This window comes from Zophobas morio, unplaced genomic scaffold (genome assembly GCF_036711695.1).
Source record: "Zophobas morio isolate AGI-343-1 ecotype UQ-CSIRO unplaced genomic scaffold, CSIRO_AGI_Zmor_V1 ptg000014l, whole genome shotgun sequence".
Classification (NCBI taxonomy): domain Eukaryota; kingdom Metazoa; phylum Arthropoda; class Insecta; order Coleoptera; family Tenebrionidae; genus Zophobas; species Zophobas morio.
The window spans coordinates 7,415,680-7,441,538 of NW_026972119.1; the positions used below are offsets into that span (position 1 = coordinate 7,415,680).

At 32.3% G+C, this 25,859-nt stretch overlaps 1 protein-coding gene across 3 annotated transcripts; it reads right to left on the reverse strand.

Annotated features, from left to right (window-relative positions):
• Positions 1-133: 133 nt before the first annotated feature.
• LOC135129248 (major facilitator superfamily domain-containing protein 6-A-like) lies at positions 134-24,819 on the reverse strand. Of its 3 annotated transcripts, none has more exons than XM_064056401.1 (8): positions 24,507-24,819; positions 2,675-2,779; positions 2,083-2,369; positions 1,309-1,669; positions 1,082-1,260; positions 898-1,034; positions 486-844; positions 134-433 (listed from the first exon to the last, which is right to left on the reverse strand). In XM_064056401.1, the coding sequence occupies exons 2-8, from the start codon at positions 2,730-2,732 to the stop codon at positions 216-218; spliced, it is 1,599 nt and encodes a 532-aa protein (XP_063912471.1). In that variant the 5' UTR covers positions 2,733-2,779; positions 24,507-24,819; the 3' UTR covers positions 134-215. The 3 variants fall into 3 exon arrangements, with proteins under 3 accessions (XP_063912471.1, XP_063912469.1, XP_063912470.1); XM_064056399.1 differs by having other exon boundaries at positions 2,675-2,800; positions 24,507-24,818; XM_064056400.1 differs by lacking the exon at positions 24,507-24,819 and adding an exon at positions 2,852-2,965 and having other exon boundaries at positions 2,675-2,800.
• Positions 24,820-25,859: the final 1,040 nt, after the last annotated feature.

The following is a 25,859-nucleotide window of genomic DNA, read 5'->3' on the forward strand; positions in this document are numbered from 1 at the left end:
TACATAATGACTATATACTGTATAAAAACAACAAAAAAATAAACAACAGAATATGATGTTTCTATAGTTTCATTAACACAGTTAGGTATTCCAAAAATGGCCGTCGTAGCTTTTTAGCAAAAATAAGACTGCATTGTATTAAAAAATTTATTAGAAAAAATATATCAATTGAAAATTAAATAACTACTATTTATAAAATTATTTCTTCATTAACATTAACTATCCGGGTAAGTCGCTTTATACGCCTCTTCAGGACTCTTGTATTCAACAATTTCTTCACTTTTTTCCAGCAACTCTTTACGTAATACTGTCCTGTGAAGTAACGCATGCGCAATACTACACAGTAGTCCAAATGCACTAAAAACTTGTAACGTAGACTGACTACCAAGATATTCGAACATCACTCCTCCAAGAATACTACCAATGGCATATCCTACAAGCAACAACTTCAATATTTGCACGATTATTATACAAGAAAAACGTACCGACGCCGTCATCCATTCCTGCCGCTATTCCTTGCATGGTCGCTGATGCCCCCGGAGGCGCTAACTCATTGGCATATGCAACAATTGTAGTGTAGGTGAGGGCATACGTAGGTCCTTGCATAAAGAACTCGATCGGTACTATCCACCAAGGAGAGGGTGCCAAGGATATTAACCCCAATCGGAGAGCGTAATTAATAAAGCACATACTAAAGCAATGTACGTGACCGATTCGTTCCAAAATTTTTCCAGCCACTGAGAAAAAAATTACTTCACCACCAAGAGTTTCAGCAGCCACTACTAAACCCTCTATTAGTTTCACATTGGCTGTGTTAGTAGCTGTAGCTAATTCTTGAAGATGCCTGAAAGCAAAAATTAATTAATTTTAAAACCACAAGTAACAACTAACACCCACCAAAAGAGAAAATAAATTATTAGACTGTCTAAGACTCCTGCAAATACTGCGAACGTAATGAACGTAATTACGGTTTTACTGTTTAGAAGTCGCCGTAAGTCTTTAAAAATATTTTCTGGCACTGGAATAATCGGAAGCTAAAATTTAACGTTTAATGTTTAACTTTCAAGGATTTTATGTTTACCTCAAGCTTAATGCATGCTCCCAGATCTATGACTGAACACACCAAAATTGTCAGAAAGGCAGGAGTATAATTGATTGTGTTGTCAGAAAACAGATCAACGACGTATCCGGAAATTAAAGCTGTTACGCCAAACCCTATGGTGCCCCATACTCGTTGTTTTCCATAGTCGCCATCTTTTCCTAAAATTTTTGTGTTAATGCCAAGTCTCTAAAGCCTTGTTTGTTTACCAATTACGTCAAAACATATTGCGTCACTAATTGAATTTATGACATTGAAGCCTATTGTTCCTACAGACATAAGTACGACAAAACTCCAGAATGATAATGACTTATACAAGCAGCCACTATCAATTTCAACGTCTTCATTGCTGCAATATATGTCACAGAGAATGGATTCTGAAGAGTTTTCTGAAGAGATTTCTGAAGTATAGTTGGAAGTGGATGGAGTACCAATTGAAAAAGTACATATATTGTAGCTTGTTTCACTAGAATTATCGGGGATGGCAAGAAAACTTCCAGGAAGGAAACATTTTGACTTACAGTTGACCCGTACAGTGTGGTTAGAACATTCCACGTAACTGTTCAGTTCCTATAAGAAACACATAAAAGTATGAAATCGTGGGCTAGTTTTTCTCAGTTAGTTAAATTTGTCGAATCAAGACAAATTTAATATAGATTTTGCTATTAGTAGCGGAATGTCTGCAAAATCTTAAGATATTTTTGTAATATAGACAACACCAAAAGAAAAATAAACGATAGCGATAAATTTCCTTTCATAAGGTGACGTTTCTCTAGTTCAAAGTGTGAAATTTAAATGTGCACAAACTTTAAACCTCTGACCTGCTGTTCTAATTTAAGTCTTGAACACGCTTAAGAGAGGTGCGTCAAATTTAAATATTGGAAACATCATTTTACGGACGTAAGCGCTACAACTTTTTGTTGTGCTCTAATGTATTGCTATCATTTATTTTTTATTTAAGCTGCGCACATTAAACTACTGACTGTAACATTACATGTGTCCGGAGTGGCGCTAAAATTCCTGAACTCCAGTTTCAGCACTTGTCGTGGAGGAATAAAATTCATCACAGTGTATGATACGGTCATCACAACTATCAACAACATGAAAATCATTTTTCTATAATTTCGATAAATGTCCACCAATAAGCCGAATGCTGGCTTCGCCAAAAGGAAAGCGAAGGGTAGGATTCCAGTGATGGTTCCCATAACGACTGATGATATACCTAGTTCTTTACCATAAACCGAAAGCTGTGGTAAAATTGGACCCATTGCTAAAAAAACAATTTTATTTAACAATTAAGCATAATTAAGTGTAGTAATAAATCTATACAAAATTATATGGGCAGATGGATACCTTAAGAACAAATTGAAATATTGAACTGTAAAAGACACTAGTTTTAGCCAAATTAGAGAAACAAAAATAATTTCTATTTTTTCAAATTTAATACTATTTACACAAAATTTGTTTCTTTTAAGACAAGGAAGCGTGTTTGTCTACGCGATTGTTTTTAATAGAAAGGTAAGTAGAAGGTAATATACAAATATACTTGCTAAAATAAATTAATTAAATGCTCACCTGCCATAAAGAAAAAATAGTGGGCCTTTATAGGCAACAGTTTCTTGTTTATGGCCATTCTTTCCAGAGCTCAGGTTCGTATGGTTCACATGAGAGAATGCTGTTCTGCAGAATTAACTATATTAACTGAAATAAATACAAAGTCAGACAAAATGAGTATCATCGTTTTTTTATTACATTATCAGCCTAAAAGATAACATTTATCTGTACCCGTTCATATTAATCTCATTGTAGGAGATCGTCAACGAGCAGACTGGTTTATCATATGTATGTAAGGTAGAATTAACTCTTACTGAACCTCAGAAATGATAAAAATTAAGTTGTAACTGTTATGTCAATACACTTCATTTTTCCTAAGGATACACTGTACATAAAGCGATATCAAATTTGTCATTAAAATATTCCAAATTAAGTAAATACTGATTATTTTTATCTGTATGACTCACAAAGGGGGAAACGTGCAGGTGTTTCATAACCCAACCTTCTGTAATCTTTAATTTAATAATTATTTTTAATTCTGTTATTACGCCCTTGAAATAATTATGACTAAGTTTATTAGTAAGTAAAAAAAATATAAAAGCTTTGAAATTCATGAATCCTGATGTGAGCTTATAAATTTCACAGTTTAATTTTCAAAAAACCATACCTCAAACGTTGTATCTTGATTTTTACACAAAATATTATTAAATCAGTGCTGAAAACGGTTTCACACAAAAGTTCGTTTTTTTGCTTAAATTTAAGTGTGCTTTTGGGTGTAAGCACAAGTAAAATTTACACGATCTCGATAACTTATTTGTAGTAAGTTATTTAGATTTAAAATTACAAAGGCGCCAAGTGGAGATTAAAAATGTTTAGTGCGAGCATAAAAAATATAATAAAAACACTATTATGAATGTTTATTTAAAATTGTTCTTGCCATTAAAGCGACTTTGTGTTATCCTTTATTGCACCATGTATGTATAGTCAGACAAGGTTACACAGGCGAATGTACTTTGTTATCTTTTGTTCTTTAAATAAAAGTGATTTACTACTGCAATAGTAAGTGGTATTGATTTTATATGTTTTTCATTATTATGGATGGGGTGCCAAATATCAAATACACTAAAACAAAATGCAAATATTATTGCAACAGCAACGTAGGGTACCTTAATATTGATTTTTTGTTGTAACAGTTAGTATAATAACATATTTTTGACAAAATATTCAAACCCCAACAACTTGAAAACTGAAAATAAGTAAAATTTTAGCTTTTTGTCATGATTTTTTCTTTCGTTCTTCCAATATCGATGAATCATGTAGGTATCAGAGAAATGAATCAACTATCATTATAAAATTAATTAGTATTCACATTTTATTGAGACTGTTGAACGGTAACCTCTATAGTCACTACATTATGTGTCTGTAAATGGTTGGTCCATTAAACTTCCACTAGGAACGTAAATTATGTTATCGTTAATTTTATTTACCTTTCAATTTTATAAATTTTCACTATTTGTCAGAAACTACTACGTATCGTGACAATTTGACTACAGATTCTGTACAAACAAGGCGACAAAAATCAGCGTTCATTACTTATAATTAGTTATAATATCGGTAAGAATCATTTATAACCACTCTGTACTAGTATTCATATTGTACAAACTCTCAAGGTGATAAAACGTTGCAGTAAAATAAATAGTTACTTACTTTTGAGAATATTTTAAATTGCGATTACATCACTGTTAATGCACACGTTTTTTCGTATAATGCAGTTTCTGTGACTATAATTTAAAAGGTACAAAAGTTGGCACTTCCAGACAATATTTCAATTTTTTTTGTACGGAAATTAGCAAGAAGTACGATGAGCGTTTTGTCAACACATTGAATAATAAAAACTGGTTTTCAGATTTATTCAGTAATGACTAATTTCTGTTGAATGCTATATCGTAATGTTTCAAAAGCAGAACACCAAAGAAGCAGACAGTATAATGGTCGATTTTAATCTGAAATTGTACAAAAATCTAGCACCACGTCTTTCGCATTTAAGATGATTCAAATTGGAACAAAAGGACGACGTTTTTGGTTAGGTCTCAATAAATAGCAACATTTATGCAAACGTGCGTAGATTATTTCAGCGACATAATTAACCATTTTTATAATAATTTTTATTCAGTAAGTATTAACTTCTCTGTGAGATAAATTTGATACTTTGCGATGTTATGAAGATCTATTCGAACTTTCAGTTCTAGATATAGAGTTTATATTTTGATTTTTATAAAGATATGAAACATTTTAGGTTGTTATTTAATTTACAGCAAACTTCTTTCTTACCACATCGTGTTCAACTTGACAACACGTTATGAAAACATGTTAATTACAACGACCCAAAATCTACGTTTCCGAATTTCTGTATGATCTTAGGATACTCCTCCAACTTTCCACCTTCTTTGTGTCTGGTGGGACAAGTTTTCCCGAATTGAAACTAATAAAATACGTACTGCTATCTTACAGTAGTAGGTTTTGGGGTAGTATATATAAATTCAGTATTATTTAATTTAATTAATTATGAATAAGAATTATTCACAATTGAGGTAAAATGTTCACTGCTAAAACATCTAACGACAATACAATTTTTTAGGTTAAAGGAGCTTTCAAGTTCGATTCACCTTATTTTTCCAAGCATCCCACCGTGCCACTCAGCATTTTAAGAAGTTCTTTTTGTTCGATCTTTGCTTGAGATCTTTCCATTGGTCTTAAAATTCAGTTAACTGTGACAACGAATGTTGTATATTAGGTTTGAAAGTTAATAAAGTCATTTAAATAGAATATTTGCTAAAAAACTAATCGAAATGTGATTTTACCCATTTAGAATGAAATCGGGAATAATGAAGTACAATCGCACGCAAATGTTTTGAGCCTATGGGCGGATCGTTTTTGCCTGCCCTCACCGAAGAAGGCGGTCCAAATCCTTCAAGGCCAGAATTTGTAGGTAGGCTCAAACTACAACGAAATTCACATTTTACCCTATAAAATTTTATTGACAATAACGGGACGGACAGTAGTTATATATACATTTGGTAAGAAATATTTATGGCTCACACCAAGCTTTAGCAGGTAGTTAGTTGTTCCCATAAAATAATGGTCACTTTCGTTCGTGAGTAACGATGGTCCGGACATGAATTACTTTGCTTTCTAACATCTTTCGACCAATTGTTCCGTATACAAAATTTCATCACTTTTTCAAATAAAATACTCTTAAAAAAAACGATATTGTCGTTGAGTGACATGTAACTGGCATAATAATAAAAACGTGCCATTTTTGTTAACTGATATTTTTTTCATAAATGTCGCAAAATTATTAAATTTGTCTAATCATCCCCAGCAATAATGTGATGACGTCACTTCAAATGTATGCATAGTAAATGGGTTTTAAATTGTATACAGTAACATAGTCCTACACATGTAGTTTATGACTCCGTGTTGAGTTTTTATCCAAAACGTCCAGATTTTTGGAAAAAAAATCAAAATTATAAAACAATATTTTGCAAGTTAATTTTGAATTTGCAAAATCGAATACTTCGAAATCTTGCAGATGTTTGAAAATCATGATAAACATGATACATTTTTAATTAAAATATATTTGCTTATCCCCTCTAAAAAATGTATGACGTCACCTCAAAATTTTGCAGAATAAATCCTATCTTAAATGTATAAAATATGATGAGTTTTATACTTGTGATTTATCACTGCATTAATATTTTTTAGATTTGGTTATACAGGGTGTCCCAAAAAAGTTAATGACTGAGTCAATTTATTTTATTGAAGAAATCAAGAATAGCAAAACTGAATACTTTGAAATATTGTAGATGTTTTGAAGTTTTTGTAAGCATGGTAACTTTTTCGAAAATTTGATTAATCAAATATGCGCAAAATCAAAAATCGGAAAAACTGAAATTCACTAATGCAAAAAACAGAAATCGAAAAATACAAATCGTAAAAATTGAAAATCTAAAAATAGCTAATCAAAAAATCGAAAATTCAATTAATCAAATACCTAGGTTGATCGAAAAGTGGAAATTCACAAACCTCAAAAATCGAAAAATCGAAAATTGAAAAACGGGAAAACCAAAAAATCGAAAAGTCAAAAATTTGTAATATTGAAAATTAAAAAAATCAAAAACAAAAATTAAAAAAATCGGAAATTAAAATAATCAAAATATATAAAGTAAAAAAAATTGCAAAGTCTAAAAACTGAAACGAACAGAAAAATCGAAAAAGCAAAAAATTGGAAAAACAAAAATTCGAAAAATCTAAAATCGAAAAAGTGGAAAATGGAAAATCTGAATAAACTTGAAAATTCTGAAAATTGGAAAATCGAAAACCAAAAAATCGGAAAGTAACAAAATTGAAGTCTAACAGTTGAGAATGGAAAAATTGAAAAACCGAAAATTCTAAAAATCGACAATGGACAAATTGAAAATCGCAAAATTTAAATTGAAAAATTGAACATAGAAAAATCTATGAATTAAAAAATCGAAAATTCGACCACTCAAATTTTCGAAAAATCATAAAACTGAAAAATCCAAAATTCCAATCATCGAAAGTCTGAAAACTGAAAATCGAAAATTCTGAAAAGCGGAAAATAGAATATCGAAAAATTTAAAAGAAAGAAAATTGAAGTCTAAAAACCGAAGAATTGAAAAATTAAAAATCAAAAATTCGAAAAATCAAAACCGAAAAATTCAAAGATTTAAAAAGAAAAACCGAAAAATCGAAAATTTGATAAATCAGATATGCGAAAAACAGAAAATCTGAAAATGCAAAACTGGAACATCAAAAATCTAAAAATGGAAAAACCGAAAATCGAAAATTCAATGAATCTAATACGTAGGTCGATCGAAAAACTGGAAATTCACAAATCTGAAAAATCGAAAATTTGCAAGACTGAAAAACCGAGAATTGAAAAATCAAAAAACCAAAAAATGGAAAAATCAAAAATCGAAAAATAGGAAAACCGAAAATTCATAATATTGAAAACTCTAAAAGTCGACAATTCAAAAATCAAAAAACTGGAAAGTAAAATAATCGAAAAATCGAAAAGTAAACAAATTGCAAAGCCTAAAAACTGACGAACAGAAAAACCGAAAAATCGTAAAATCAAAAAGTGGAAAATCGAAAACTGGAAATTGAAAAATCGAAGATTGGAAAATCGAAAAATCGAAATATCGAGAATCGACAAATTAAAAAACCAAAAAATCGAAAAATTAAAAAATCGGAAATCGAAAAATGAAAAAAAAACGAAAATTCAAAAATCGAATAATTCGAAACTAAAATAATAGAAAAGTGGAAAAGTAAAAATTACAATGTCTCAAAACTGACGAACAGAACAATCGAAAAATAAAAAAAAATCGAAAAATATCCAAACATGGAAAATCGGAAAATGGAAAAACCGAAAAATCGAAAATCGAAAACTCGAAAAATAGAAAATTCGATGAAACAAATACTCGAAAAAGCGAAAAGTAAAAAAATTGCAAGGCCTAAAAATTGGAAAATCAAAAAATCGAAAAAATGAAAATCGAAAAAACGACGATCGAAAAAAAATCAAAAAATCGAAAAGTGGAAAATCGGAAAATTAACAAAATTGAAATCTAAAAGCTGCAAATTGCAGAACCTTAAAAACTGAAACAAACAGAAAAATCGAAAAACCACAAAAGCGGAAAAACGAAAATCGAAAAATCGTAAAATCAGAAAATGGAAAATCGAATAATCGAAAGTTGAAAAATCGAAGGTCGAAAAATAAAACAACCGAAAAATCGAAAAATTTTATGATTAAAAACGTAAAATCGAGAATTCAAAAATAAAAAAAATCGGAAAGTAAAATATAATCGAAAAATGCAAAAAAATTGCAGAGTCTAAAAACTGACGAACAGAAAAATCAAAAAATCTAAAAATGGAAAGACGAAAAATCGAAAATTGAAAGAATGGCAAATTAAAAAATCGAAAAACGAAAAAACTGAAAACTCGAAAAATCAAAATACCGCAAATTTGAAAAACCAGAAAATTAGAAAGTAATAAAATCGAAAAGTTGATAGAAAAATGGAAACTGAAAAATCTAATTCGATGAAACTGTTGGTCGAAAAAACGAAAAATCGAAAATCGAAGTGACCTTTTTTTGAGACAGGCTGTATAAGTAAATCTAAAAAATATTACTGCAATGATAAATCACAGGTATAGACTAGACTCATCATATCAAATTTTACGATGACATCATGCATTTTTTGGCGAAGATAAGCAAATACATTTTGATCGTGGGTTTGAAAGTATTCTTCGACTTTCGTTCCATTTCAAAATTTACTCTTTGTATATTTCAGTGGTCACAACGAGTTCACTAACTACGCTGAAGTATGCGAAGATTAAATTTGTCACCGAAAAGATGTCGGAAGTAATAAATTATCCTATCGGTCGAAGAACGTTCGGTCCGGTGTTACACCTCGACCCAAGAGAGACCGCAGTAAAGGATAACAAATGGAACGGATAAAATAAAGCGTCAAATACGATTGATAAACTTTAAACCAAAATTATGAAGTTTATAAACAGAACATTTTTTTTGCTTTTTGAAATGTAGTACACTTCAAAAAATGTCCGTGACTTACTTTAATGTGAATATTATAACTAGAGAGCGGATTTTATGAAATTTGCATATCCGTTATTTTTTGCATATAAGTCTTGATATTTAATTTGTGAACGAATCATGCTAATTAAAAATGAATACAGCTATAAAAAAATTGCATATTTGCATATATTGGCCTTCTGCTGCATATTTTACGTAACGGGTGCATATTTTGCATTTTTATCAATTTTTGTGCTACTTTGAAAAAAAAAATGATTGTCATTCTATCTACATTTACATCTAGAAAGACGAAATTTCATGAATCATATTGCAAATATTGTCCTGAGATTCAAATAACTAGGAAAGGTTTGGATTTTATGGTAGTTTGGAGAAACACCCAGTGGTTAAGCCATCCTTCCAGATAAAATCGCGCCCTAATTACTTTTGGAAATAAGTTCATTCCCAAAATTTTTGTTCGTTCCTTCGGTGTATTAATGGTATGCTTTGTGGTGGTCGGAAGGACATTATCCTATTATTTTTCATTTTTCTAGACCGGTAAGTACGCAGTTTTTCTATTTACAAATACATACTAGAGAATCACAGGAAAAACTGTTTGCTACAATATTTCGAAACATATTTAAAAACAAATTGTTACCAAAATAGTAATTAAACAGTTGATTACTACTATTTTTTAATTTGTTCTGTTTGTATTTATTTTTTAGTAAAAGTGTGATCTATGTGTTAGTGTGATTTATGTGTTAGTGAGATGTAATTAAACACTTTGCAATGTGATTTATGTATTTTTTGTAATAAAACGTAAGCTCGGGAAACCTGTTTTTGTGATTTGTAAATAAATTTAGTTCGCTTATTGAGCTTTTTTTTTAATTTTTGGAGCATATGCAACTGCATATCTCTGCATATATTAAGAAAGTTACTGCATATTTGCATAAATTTGGTGCATATCATATGATCATATTTCCCAAAATTTTGCTGCATATTTTCCGCTCTCTAATTATAACTATGGTCGGCACAATTAGACCTAATATTAGTGTGATTTTGAGCATATTCTCGATGTTATTAGAGCAGGACAGGTTTTTTTTTTCTAACTAATTGACAAGATTTCAAAGTATTCAGTTTTGCAATTCTTGATTTCTTCAATAAAATAAATTGACTCAGTCATTTTTTTTTTTGAGTCACCCTGTATGTATAAACAAATGCAAAAAAATGTTAATGGAATGGTAAATCACAAGTATAGACTGAACATTTTAGGTAGGGTATTTATAAAATTAAAACTAATTCAAAGTACGTATTTATAAAATTAAAACTAATTCAGGGTAAGAATTTGGTCAACACGTAAATTTCATTGTAGTTTGAGCCTACCTACAAATTCTGCCCTTGGAGGATTTGGACCGCCTCCTTCGGTGACGACCGGCAAAAATGATCCGCCCATAGGCTCAAAACATTTGCGTACAACTGACGACCACAAAATCCATGTTTATCCAAATTTAACTTATTTATTGGATAGAAGAGGAACGATACACTGTGTACGGATACACTTCAGTTGTACTTTATTTTTGTGCATAAATTTTGTTGACTTTTTGACTGAAACTGTTTTTTTATTGTCATGATGTTTTATGTCTACAGATATTTTCATATCTGTAGACATAAAACACTCATAAATATTTTTTTGTATGCGTAATCATGACCATTCTAAAAAAATTGGTCGAAGGTTATTTCGACAGAACTTAAGAAACAAACCGAGCATTTTAGAAAAATTATAAAATTTGATTATGCGAATTTTATTTTTTTTTTTATGGGAATCCTTATAATTATGTTAAAACAACTGTGAAGAAGCGTGCTGCACGTGCGTTTCAAATGAGTTTTCCCGTAACAAAATTTTGTGATGACGTCATCAACATTTTTACAAACACACGTATATCACTTTGGATAAGTGCAGCGTGATACTAATATAACAGTATTTTATTCCCAAATTTTCGGAAAAATGGAGTTAGCCGTTCCCGATTTCAGTAAAATTAATTGTCTCATTCACTGTATAAGAATTTTTAAAACTTTTAATGTAATGATAAACCACAAGTATAGAGTTATCATATTTTGTACATTTTGGATGAGATTTATTTGGCAAAATTTTGAGATGATGTCATCAATATTTTGAGGGGGGATAAACAGATATACTTTGATTAAAAATTTACCACGCTCACGATAAGTTTAAAACGTCTGCAAGATGTCAAAGCATTTCCTGATTTAATCAGTAAATTAAATTAATTCTTTCATTAATCTTTTGAGTCATCCTGTATAAGTTAGTAATTCCAAAAACTATGAGTGCGTTGATAAACCACAAGTATGCAGTCATAAGTTATTATGCATGTTAATGCATATTTCAAAAAGGATTTATTCGGACAAACTTTGAAAGGGGATAAATGAATAAAATTTGGTTAACGATTTACCATAATTACGATAACCTTAACCACGCTTTGCACTTTCAAAGTTAAATTTTGATGATATTCCTAATATATATACATATACAAAATTTGACAACAATCGGTCTGGTAATTTCGAAGATTACGTGTCTAATAAAAATGGATACAGACACCAGACAGACGGACAGACAGACGGACGGAAACGGGATACCATTTTATTTGTAGGTCATGACACGTCGAAAAAATATGAAAGTGGTAATTTGACCGATGGTCTCTGTTACTAAAGAACTGCTTGGCTTACCCTCAGGAAGTAAACACAAAAATGACTGTACGATTCTTTGAAGACTATATAGGGTTATTTTTAAAATATGTCAATATTTTATATAGGTATAGATAAAGGTATGTGCTTTTTGTGGTATAAATAAAATTGAATCTTCATACACAGTGTTTATACAAAATTTTTAATTATTGCAAAAATATCAATATTAGAACAACCTATATTTTATTACTGTATTTTATTCTATTTTTGTTCTTTTTTTTGTTAAGTGTTTTTGGTACCAGATGACGGCTTTCGTGTGTGGGTGGGGATAATCTTAGGGGGGTAGTTAAGGGTAGGCAATAAGAGGGTGGACAGGAATTGCTGCTTGCCTAACTCCCCGCAATCATAAACATATGTACGAAACATACCGCCCACCAAAATACGGATCCAGTATTTTATTTACAAGTTACGCTTGCAATGAGCTACAGCTATTAAAATTAACTACGAAGTAAGAAAAAAGACAACAAAAAAAAAGAGAACAACTAAAACTAACATATACAAAGGTTTCAAAGATTTGATATTGGTTTTATTGGTTGGGCTACAGACACAATTTGACAAGGGGTCGTCTCATCGTCCCGTGACTGGTTTTAACGTTGGCAACGCGAACGATAGAGTCAGCTCCAGGGAATAACTACACGATGCGACCCATCCTCCATTGCAGGGGAGGTGTATTATCGTCCTTGAGGAGGAGTACGGTACCGACTTCGATATTGTCTATATGCTTGGAGACTGCCCATTTGTCGCGCTGATACAAGCTATGAAGGTACTCGTTTTTTCACCTACGCCAAAATACTTGTTGCATATGTTCAGGGGCGGACTGGCACTTTAAAAGTGGCCCGGGCAAAAGATTTAACCGGCCCTGGAGGCGACCCTCATTTACTACTTATAGCAATTTTTTTCTGTGATATTTTGTAAAATCAACAATTTTACATTTATCTACTAATTAATACGGTTAAAATAACTAATTTTATTTAGAAATACGCTCAGGAAGTAAAAAGTTGTAGCAATTTTATTATTTATATGCATATATATACCTATATTATACAGATTATTTTAATAATTTGGCCATAACGGCAATTTTTCAGTGGGATCTTTGAAAATGGTATCTTCACATAATTCGTCATGAAACAGTTTTACTTTTTTTATACGTTTATTTGAAAAAGAATTGTTAATTTTCCAGGTATCAGCACATTTCCTTGATTCCTCCATTATTTGTTCAAAATTGTCACGTATACTTTGAAATTTGTCTTTTAGATGTTCCATCCATTTACAAGCCTCATCTAAAGTAATATTTGAGCTCTGTAAAGTTTTTGAGACCAAATTAACATTTTCTAAAATTTTGCATTGAAATACTAATAGAGCAACAAATTCAAATGAATCCATTTTTTTACGAAGAGCTACAGCTTTATCTATTTCACTTTTCTTTTTTGATGTTAAAATAATTTCAGCTCATAACTGTTGAGAGATTATGTCTAATGGCAGTTATAGAATCAAATCTCGATGGCCATCTGGTGGGGCATAACTTTTTTATTTTTTTTTATAACACACTTATCATTTTCTTTCATCTCAATGTTAAGTCGTTGCCATCTCGGTAAACTCTCACTGAAATAGACGTATATAGCATTTATTAAATCATAAAATGCGGAAATTCCTGGTACATTCTTAACAGAATCATTAAGGACTAAATTGAGGTTATGTGTAGCACAATGAACATATTCGGCGTCATGATGTTGTTTCAAGTTCTTCATTTTTTTATACCATTTTCCCGATTTTTTAATTTTCATTTTCTGGATTTTATATCACAATTTTTCGTTTATTCAATTTTTCACATTTTCAATTCCTCGATTTTCCAATTTTCAATATTTAGATTTTACAATAATTTTCGTGTTTTCGACCGCAATTTTTCGATCTTTAAGTTTCTCAATTTTTAATCTTTCGATTTTTGAATTTTCCGTTTCTTCAATTTCTCAAGTTTTTAGATTTCTCGAAGCCTTCATTTTATACTTTTGCGTTTTTTCATTTTGAGTTTTCAATTTTACAATTCTTCTATTTTATAACTTTTCCATTTTGTTTATTCGGAAAGTAGAAAATTTGAAAAATTGAAAAATCGGAAAATTAAAAAATTGGAAAAAGTTGAAGAAACAAAAAATTGCAAAATCGATAAAACGGAAAATCGAATGGAATTTGTTTTTACGATTTTTTAACTTCGATTTTTTAAACTTTTTAATCTGTATTTCAATTTTTCGATTTTTGGAATTTTCTGTTTCTCATATCTAGGTTTATCGATTTTTTTGAGTTTTTCGATTTTTCCGTTTATCTTTTTTTTAAGTAAATATTTCATTTTTGAATTTTCCGATTTCGGCCTATTTCGATTTCTCGATCTTTTGAAGTCGAAAGTTTTCGATTTCGATTTCTTGGTTTTTCGATTTTTCTAGTATATATTTTAAATTTTCGATTTTTAAAATTTTTCATTTTTCCCTTTTATAATCTTTATGTTTCGATTTCCCGATTTTAATTTTTTAATGTGTTTCAATTTTTCCATTTTTGGAATTTTCGATTTCTCATATCTCAGTTTTCCAATTTTAAAAATTTTTCGATTTCTCGATTTTTAAGTTTTCGCTATCTCAATTTTAAACATCGCAATTTAGGGAATTTTTCAATTTCTATATTTTTCAGATTTTCGATATTTTCATTTTCCCGATTTTGTAATTTTCATTTTCTTGATTTTATATCACAATTTTTCATTTTTCCATTATCTTTATTTTTTCAATGTTTCTTTGGATTTTGTAATTTTTTGCTTATTCAATTTTTTACATTTTCAATCTTTGATTTTTTAAGTTCTTGATTTCCAATTTTTTTATATTTCGAAGCTGTCATTTTGTACTTTTTCAGTTTTACAATTTTTCTATTTTATAATTTTTCGATTTTGTTTATTCGAAAAGTTAAAAACTCGAAAAAATGAAAAATGGAAACAATGAAAAACTAAAAACCGAGAAACTTAAAAATCTAAAAAAAAAATTAATGAATCGAAAAATTGGAAAATCCAAAAATTGTAAAATCGAAAAATTATAGAATCTTGAAAATTGTAAAGTCCAAAAACTGTGACATTGTAACACCGAAAAATTGAAAAATTCCAAAAACGAAAAACTGAAAAAGTGAACAACTTTAAAAATTATAATTATTAGGAGTGTTATATAATTAAAATGAAAACTAGAAAAACTGCAAATGAAAAATTAAAAAAACAGAAAATTGAAAAAATAAAGAAAATTAAAAACCCACAGGAAAAATTGCAAATCGAAAAATTGACGAAATTAAAGACTGTAAACACGTGAAATTTGCAAACTCTAAAAGTTGGAAAATCAAAAACTGAAAAATCGAGAAATCGAAAATTTGAAAAATCCAAATTTTGGAAAATCGAAAAACCGAGGAATTCAAACTGAAAAAAGATCGAGAATTCAAGATGTCGAAAAATCTAAATATCTAAAATTTAAAAAATAGAAAAATTACAATAACGAAAAATTTAACATTTAAAAAAAACACAAAATCAAAAAGTCGAAAAATCGAGAAATTGGAAAAATTCAAAGCATAAAAAAAATAAAGTCGGGTATTCGGAACGTAAAAAAAATAAAATCGAAAAATTGAAAAATTTTAAATTTAAAAATTCGAAAACTTGAAAAACTGAAGAAATGAAAACCCAAAAAATCGACAAATTGAAAAATCCCAAAACTGAAAAGTCGAAAAATTGAAAAACCCAAAAATCGATTTCCGGTAAGTCGAAAAATAAAAATTTAAAAAGTTGAAAAATGAAAATATCAAAAAACTGAAAAATATAGACATTCTCAAAATTGAAATGTTGAAAAATTGAGAAATCGAAAACTTGAAAAATCCAGAATCGAAAAAAAGAACGAAAAGTAAAAACATTTTAAAATCGAAAAAACGAAAAATCGAGCTGTAAGAAATCGAAAATTCCAAAATCGAAAATTGGAATACACGTTAAAAAGGTTAAAATCGGAAGATCGAAGCATAACAAAACATAAAATCGAAAAATGGAGAATTTTAAAAATCTAAAAAAATTTAAGAAATAAAACATTGAAAAATGGAAAAGCCGGGAAATCGAAATCAAAAGATCCGAGAAATGGAGAAATCGAAATAGGCCGAAATCGAAAAACCGGAAAATTTAAAACTGAAATACATATTTAAACTTAAAAAAAACGATAAATCAAAATATTCAAAATTCGAAAAATCAGAAATTTTAAAAATCGAAAGATCGAGAAATCCATATATCAAAAAAGTGAAAAATTTTAAACTAAAAAATTGGAGATATTGAAAAATCCCAAAATTGGAACAACGAAAACTTGAGAAATCGAAAAACTGAAAAATCGATAAATTGGAAAGAGGAAAAATCGAAAAATGAAAGAATTGATTAATAGAGAAATTGAGAAATGTAAAAATGATTTTTTTTTAAATTGCAAAAATTGTAAAACTGAAATATCGAAAAATTAATAAACTAAAAATCGAGAAATCAAGAAATCGAAAAATTGTAATTCAATTTTGCTTTATTTTTCCACAAAAATTTCGATGTCGAAGATACAAATTCAACACGGATTCATAGACCATAGGTACACTGTTACTTTTTTTTTAATTTATATAACATTTATTTGACAAAATTGTAGAACTGAAGAAACGAAAAATAGAAACATTGAAAAACTAGAAATCGAGAAAAAATTAATGAATCAAAGAACGAATTAAATCGAAAAATGTTCGTAAAGTCCAAAAACTAACATTCAAAGACCGAAAAATTAAAAAATTCCAAAAACTGAAAAATTTCAAATTGAGAAAAAGAAAATATATAAAAACTCGTTCCTCGCGTGTTAAAATATCTCGATTATTAATCACCTTTATTAACAAACTTGTTCGTTAAATAGCTATTAATTTACCTGATCTCATTTTCAATTCCAATGAAAACCACCCCTTCTTTAAAAATTGCACATTTTAAAAAAATATATCGGTTACGTTACGGTCTGCGCCCCTTTTGACGCTGCGCCCTCCCGCATTGCGGGATCTGCGGGGGTGCTATTTACGCCACTGGTTCGACGGCCCACCGGGCGAATGCCCGGTAGCCCGCCTGGCCAGTCCGCCCCTGCATATGTTGCACTAGTTGCCATCGAGACAACCTTGAAATTTTCAAATGAGATAAGTCGGGGTTTGGAGGCGACAAACTTAACAATCCTTTTGAACAGGGCTCTCTCCTTTGAAACCTTGACAATTCTTGAGCAAAAGTAGTTTTTTGAACCTCGGTTATAAGGTACAAGAGTGACTCAAAGAGTTCAGCCGCCGTCAACGACAATGAAGAACATTTCTCCTTTTGCACCGCTCTATGACAGTAAGCAACAATTCTTTGTGTTTTCCTAAGCGAGGAAAACCGACCGATCAACGTTTCACCAACAGTGGCCTCTTTGGTTTGTGCAACAAGTAGCTCGATCTTGCGAGCTTCTAAGTCCGCGTCGACGGATCCAACATGTGATTCTTGAGGCCAGTACTGTTCGCGAAGTTTCAAGAATGACGGGCCCGCCCACCATAGGGAGCTTGAGACAAAATCCTCCGGCAAGAGCCCGCGTGATGTCACGTCAGCGGGGTTATCAGAAGTGGGTACGTGCTTCCACCAACTAGTGAATATAAGACACTCTATTGGCCACAAACACCTTCCAACGATTAGGTGAGGAACGGATCCACGACAACACGATAGACGAATCCGTCCAGGCAAATATGCGACTGAAATTCAATGTGCCATCCAGTGCTTTTTTAACAAAATCAATCAATTTGGCCAGCAGTACTGCTCCACACAACTCCAGCCTGGGAATGGAGACACATTTCAAAGGCGCAACTTTGGATTTCGCCGTCAACAACCGAACTATTGGTACGCCCTGTGTAATTGTTCTCAAATAAATTACACAACCGTATCCGCTTTCAGATGCGTCACAAAACCCATGTAATTGACAATCTGCTGTGACAAAGAGTGGTACGTGGCGTGGTATCTTTACCGACGATAGAGTGGAAAGTTGCTCTTTTAGATGATTCCACAATTGACTGATCGGTGTCGGGGCCTCTTGATACCAGTCAACACCGGCTTTCCAGAGCAACTGTATAATATATTTTACCAGAAACGAGTCAGGACATAAGAATCCCAGAGGATCATAGATCCGAGCAATTTCCGACAGAATGTTCCTTTTTGTACAAGATAAATCATTAGGTTTTACGGAGAACGAGAAGCTATCACTTGGAGCATTCCATTGTAAGCCTAATACCTTTAAAGCGACTTGCGAATCCCTATCAAAATTGGAGGGTTGCAGCTGCTTGTGGCCCTCGGGAATATCCTCCAACAATTCTACACGATTGCTAGCCCACTTTCTCAGCTCAAAACACGCTGACGACAATAACTTAATTAATTGTGACTTTACTTCCGTCGCTTCCTCTAGAGACTCAGAACAACAGACAAGATCGTCGACGTAGAGATTTTCTCTCAACGCCTTGGAAGCCAAAGGAAACTGTGAGTGGCCCAAGTCTGTCAAGTGCAGCAGGGATGAATAGCTAAGAAAGGGACAGAAGCAACTCCGTACGTAACAGTGTTTAACTGGTACGATTGGATTGGGTCCGACGCATCGAATCGAAAGCGGATTAATTGAAAACGTCGATGTTCAGGAGCAATCAAGATTTGTCTGTACATCTGACGAATGTCGCAGGTAAAGGCCACCGGTTTCATTCGAAAAAACTAACAATAATTGGGCAATGTCTGCCTGTAGCTTGGGGCCAATGAAAATTGTGTCGTTCAAGGAAATATTGTTAGACGCCTTGCAACTGGCATCGAACACTACGCCAATCTTGTTCATATTTCCTTCCGGCTTGATTATCCCATGATGAGGGATGTAAAACGAATCACCCTCTGGGGATTCGTCGGTAAGTAACGACATGTGATTAGACGTCAAATACTCACGCATGAAGTCCAAATACAACGCACGAATGTCGGGTTGTTTGTTTAAACGACGTTCAAGGGCAAGAAGTCGTCTATCTGCGATAGCTTTAGAATCCACAAAATTAGGTACGACGTCGGTTTTAAATGGAAGCGCGACGCCAAATCTACCAACTGCGTCTCGAGCACGGTTGTAGAATAGATAGGTTTGTACACTAATGGCTTGGGATGGCGACGCTTCTTTTCGATCCCTATATCCATGGAAAGGACACAGACAGCTAGCGCCTCTATCTTGTCGAGCGGAAATCGTTCTAGTTATTTTGGGGATTTTCGTTTACATTGCTTTATGAACAATACAAAATTTGTAAATGACATTTGATCGGAGTCGATAAGTACGATTTCTTTTATTAATTACATCGGTTATAGACAGATGCCTATAGAGTTCTGTGTCCCTAAAACGTCAAAAACCAGGCGACGCGATCGGCAATTGGCGTCGCTGACCAGGGATATGCAAATGTATGCTAGTGTATCAACCTATCTATTCTACAACCGTGGTCTCGAGAAATAGTTTGTCTAAAAATTGCCTCAGCTTGTTCGTCAGATGGAATTGTTTTGTGTGGGATTTCTTCGACGGACCAAAATTTTTGTAATTCGTCATTCAACGAAGGCTCCAGCGGTATATGTAACGACTGCGTAGACGGTAACGACATGGATTGAATCGGACCCAGCAAGGCCCACCCGAAGATAGTCTTAACCAGGGCGGGTGTTGCGGAATGGTCAACTACGTGGTTGCAAACAATCGCCGAGTATATGTCTGCCCCTAACAGTACATCAATGGGACCCGGTTTATATCAGCTGGGATCCGCGAGATCGAGTCCCCGAGAAAAATGAAGCCGAGATTGTGACGGGTCTATTGGTGACGCCGGCAGCTTGCCGCAAATACGTGGCAGAACATATAATTCCAAATCTAAAGTCGGCTGCCGAATTTTGCGCGGTCGTATCTGAGTCGATCTGGTTTTGAGTAGGCCCAATTTATTGAGACTGGAAATTTCCACATCTATCGCGAATTTCCAACACTATGGTCGCTAACAAGATATTTTTTTTGTAACTCAAGGGACTGACAAGTGAATCAACAATACAAGACGTGAGGGACTCTGACGAAGTTCTGTCTGTATCTGCCTCCGTGGTATCAGGTTCCGAAGGCGCATGCAAGGACTTACGAGATTTAAAATGCAATAACGTATGGTGTCGCCCACCACAATCACGGCAGCGCCCTTTTGATTGGCATTTATTCACCGCGTGTTCATTTTTAAGGCAATTAAAACAAGTCCTGCTGGGTTTTATCAATGAATATCTATCAAAGGGCGACGCTTGTACAAATTTTGGGCATTTTATGACGTTGTGAGCTTTTGTACAAAACGGACATTTATTTACTGGATTCGACGTAACAACAAATGACGCCTTGTTGTGACCTTTAGGGCCACCTAAATTAAACGATTTTAGGCGAGCAACTCCTGTGGGATCCGGACAACAATCTAACACCTTACAATGTGACTCAATAAAGGTTTCTAGATCCTCGCGAGTTGGAAAATCAATCTTCTGAGTCCGACATTCGGCCTGAAAGGCTTTCCTAGTATTCACGTCTACCTAACAGAATGCTAAACCACAGAAAATCTTCTAAATTGTCAGCAATTTTTAACGCTTCCAAGGCCCCGCGATGCTCTTTGAAGCTATCGAGAACTGAGCGAAGTGCCTTTGCAGATTCCTTTGTTAACTTTGGAATGGATATAATCCCGTGAAAAAATTTAGCAGCCAGTTTATTATTATCCCCTAATAATGTCAGCGATTTCATCAGGTTTAACGTTTCGCCGGACAGGCAACTTAACAAATACTGAAATTTGTCAACGGGTGGTAATGATTCGTTATTATGAATGGCCGTATTGAATGTTTGAATAAACGAATACCATTGTACAAAATCGCCATCGAAGTTTCGCAACGAGATTTTTGGCAATCGAATATTATTTTGTCTCGTTGTTTGATTATGATTACTAGGAGTGGGAGTATTCAATGCGACTCCGGTTTCACAATATAACCGCTCAAATTCTTTCCTCACCGCATCTTCGCTTTTAAAATCCGGTTCGGTTGAACTAGACAGGCAAAAAATAACCGACGCGTGATATTTTCGAAAATCCTGCACAACTTCCTCAACGCGATGGTACCGAAATGACAATAAACCCTTGAGCGTACTTTGCAGCAACGCGGAGGAGGCCACGTCATGGGTCTCTACCATTTGATTATACGCAAGGGCTCGCATTACTCTAGCCTCCTTCAGTTTTACCGCCATTACAAATCTTACGGACCTGTTTCAAGACAACGCAAAGCTTACGAACGTGTTTCGCTTCCGTTAGCACCCTTGTTCAAGGTCAAGCAACCCTACCAATAAAACCAATTCTACTGAACAAAGAAATATACGCAAAAGTGTGCACGCGAAATATATGAATAGCTTTTGCAGTGTATCACGAAACAAAATACTGTAAACCATGAGCTAATTAAACAATCCGGCTCGAAGGACCATATGTTTACGACGCAAGTTATGTATATACGAATAACAATATGGGGAAAATGGACAATGGACTCACTCTAATTGCACCGATCTTCCACCACGATTTACTTGCTTCCACGATTAGGAGGCGCTGGGGCCCCTTGCACCAACAAAAATAACACCGACAAAAAAGGCCACCACGAGGTGTTGCAGCCTTGAGGGTTAACGAACAACAACCGTTTCTTCTCTTTTTGAATTTTTCTGGTACTAGATGACGGCTTTCATGTGTGGGTGGGGATAATCTTAGGGAGGTAGATAAGGGTAGGCAATAAGAGGGTGGACAGGAATTGCTGTTTGCCTAACTCCCCGCAATCATAAACATATGTACGAAACAGTTTTCAATATTTAAAGTTGATAGTTATTGCGATTTTTTACTTTTTTAATTGAGACATCGACATATTGAAAAATGAGAATAGAAAATGGAGTGGAGTCTAAATTATCTTACGTTGTACCTTTTTGCGATTTTAAAATAAAAATTGGCGTTATTAAAATCTTTGAAAAATTTTATTGCCCCCTCAAATACAAAAAATTGCTCAGAGTGACCCCCAAATGTTTGGGCTAAATCTAAACTTATCCGGAGGCCCCAGAGCTACACAACTGCAGTTAAATGAATCACGTGACAGTAAAACAGTTAGCGGTGAAAATAATTTTTAATAAAATATTTATATGACAATTAGCTTATTTGATATTAATCCAAGTGCCCAAGACACATCGAGTGTTACGACTAATGTAAAATTTAATTATAATTAAAAATATAATTTCGTCCATTTGACGTTTATTTTATTGGTTATTTAGAACTAAAGTCTTGAAAACATAATTAAAGAATTCAGTTTGCATATTTTAATAGCTCGGTTATGAATACGGGGTAGAAAAATTAGTAAAAAAAAAAACTTACCGCAAGCGGCTCGTTTTACACACTTGAACTCGTGTGTTAGTAACAGACTTTATAAAACATGTTTTTTAATATACTATTTTCACACTGCGGTATCTTGTCACCAACAAGTGTCTCTGGTAGGAATAAAAACACATGTCATTTTGAAAGAATTAGTAATGAGAATAAAATGAGCAAGAAATAATAAAATCATTAGGTCTGGTGTTTACACTACAGGAAGATTTTGCTTTTGGCTAGTATTAGAACATCCTTCATGTACAATATGTCCCACGGTTAAGTTTAAAACAGGATTTTTTTATTTGTTATTTTAGCCAAAAACAAATATTTAACATATAACACTTTTAAATAACGCAGGTTGTTTGAAGTAAATTATTTTTTATCCAGAAAATTTACTTAAACAAATTTCGTTGCTGTAGTTTTAATTGCAGAATTAGTTTCATTAAGCAAAGCAATAATTTTTATTCCTTTGACATTTTTTTAGAAAATCACAAATAAAATTTGCTTTACTGTATGTTTCATATCTGTCCTAAAATAATTTCATTAGTCAACGATTCTACAAACTAAAACTTTTTATTCATTTTGTTTATATGAAAAACTATGGTATTTAAATTATTGTGTTATCTTTTATCAAGTCTGTGCTAACCACTAACACAAACTATAGCAAGTATAGGAGCCGATGGAAACCATACTGAAATTCAGTCCTGTTATTCCAACTTATTATAATCGTTCCAACATGCAAATTATACGTTGGGTACATGAGGCAACTTGGTGACACCTGAAGGCGTTATTGAAAATCCAAAATTTTGGGAATTCAATGCAATTTTGCTGAATTGTCGTAATTTTGATGATTTTTGCCTAAAATGTTAGAAACATTTTCAGACACTGGCTGGTAGAAATTCCGCCCGAGGCGGTAACCGAGGAACTACCAGAAGTCGAAAATATACATTACCTACAACATACTAGTTTTTCTCCGATCAAAGAAAAATGCAAAAAATTCACATATTGAAAAGACGAGACAAACAAATTTTCGTTTCTTATCTCATGTATCTAAATTCTTTTTACTTTCCGAGCATGAGCTCGACGTTTTTTGATTCCTGAAAGATGAAAAAATATGTCTCCCATTTCGACCATAATTACCGAAACTACTGGACGGATTTCTGTGAAATTTTTTGTGCATTTTTAGAATATCGTCTAGCTGGTAAAACGCTGACGAAAAATTGTTTGATACTTCAAGAGTGAAGAAAATTCTATTTAAATAACCTTAAACCAATTTTTATGTACGTGTTAATAAAACAGCTTAAAGCAGATTCATTATCTACAAAAATAGATTAGACACGTATATTTTTTTTTCTGACGATAATGAAAAATATTCCTGAAACCTTTATGGCAATAAATCAAGCTGAAATGCTTTCCTTTTGTTGATGCGCGACAACGTACATAACTATGACATATGTATTCAGGTAGATATAATAGCAGAAAAACAAAGGATATACAATTTTTCGAGTGACTTTTAAATAGGTACCAGTACTATAAAAACAACTTTTTAACCAATTTTATAAAAAAGACTTTTTAATTTTATACATATCATTATCATCAAACACATTCGTTATCATTGTATTAATTATTATTTCGTGTTTCTTAAACTTGATACCTACATTTTATTTTTATTTATTTATGTATTTTATTTGTGTCTAAAGTTGTCACTTCAAACAGATGTGAAAAGTCATTAAAATCGAGTATAAAGCAGTCTGTATTAAAAAATAAACAAGATTGTTAAATTATAGTTACATATTTAAACTAAATTCGTCTTTGCTGTGGAATGTTATGAATAGATAACATACTTCAGATTTCGTGGAAATATTTAATTTATAATACACATTCTTTTCGTCAGATTCTTTTGGAACTGTGCTGTAGTCTTCCGTTCTAAGTATAAATTTTTAATAAATCAGCTATCACGGTATGTTATGTAATGAGTATTTTCTTAATTTTTAAATAAATTTTAAATACATTTAAATACTTACTCACCTATGTGCTTTTAAATTTTATAGAAAAAACCACCACATAGTATCCCGGAGGTATTTTTATTGGACACAAAATCACTGCCACTGTGCAGGCGCAACGAGTCGCATCAGTTTCCCACTATATTCACTAAATTCTTACTAACTTGTAAAGTACTCGACATTGTTTACTATCACTTATTTTCCACACAAACGTGTTCTTTTGCTGATATCAAAAACATATTGTTGGTTGAAACGGCTAGCAACATAAATACGTATGCGCCACGCAACACTAGAATATAAGTTCACCATCGTGCAGCTAAAAATAATTATCGTCGGAAGTAAGTAATGATAAATAAATACGCTTTATTTAAAACCTTTATCCACAACCGGGTTGTGCACACATCAATTTAAAAATTTTCTTCCAACTTTTGACTTTCTCTTCCATTTGTTGATAAACATGGCTTGAATTGACTGGTTTGCGTGTTGACAGCGCTGACCTATTTTGTTAATTAATTCCAGTTTAAAAATTGTGGAATACTTATTTCGAGGTTATTACGTCAAACGCCTTCATGTTGATTTCAAAAAATGTTTTTGTAATAACTAATATTCATCGGTATTGGGGCCGTATGACGAAATAGGTTTTAACTACAAGAAGTTGAGAAAGCTTGTTCATAAAGTGGTGCTTTCGTTTAGAAAATAATGGCATTTCAATTTTGTGTCTATAAAATAAAAAATTAGGGTCGAAAAATGTTAACAAAACACTCCATGCGATGTTGTTCAATAAAATGTGCTTGTAGAAGACTTATTAACCTTTAATGAATTAATGCATTATTTGAACTTGTTGATAGGCAACACATATTACAATATTCTGGGAAAGTTAATTGACTAATTTATAAGTCTTTATTGTGTTAACAACATTTAAATTCGACACTCATTTATTTACCTAAATAATTGATTTATCTAAGTTGGTCACATCACCACTGTATTGAGCTGTTTGAATTTTTGTTTTGGAAAAACTCATCTGAAACGTACGCGTATCATGTTTCTTTACCTTTACTGTAACACTACGCACATGTCAATATTGTAAATTTTAGGGGTTATCCTACAAAAGAAATTTGCGAAAGCAAATTTTATAAATTTCGAAAAAGTTGGATATGTTGTACTGTGCTTCAGGGGCGAGGGAAATTCTGTCTAAATAATTTCAGAATCTCCAAGTGACGTGAAGAACAGAAAAGTATAGATCACTCCACAAATTTTTGGTCATTTTCAGTAATAGTATCCTGTTCGTTCGTCAAAATAATAACAAAATCGAAATCTGGAGATTAAAATTGTTGTGTCGCAATTGCTGTTGTAATCAAGGTCATTCATTAAACTATGT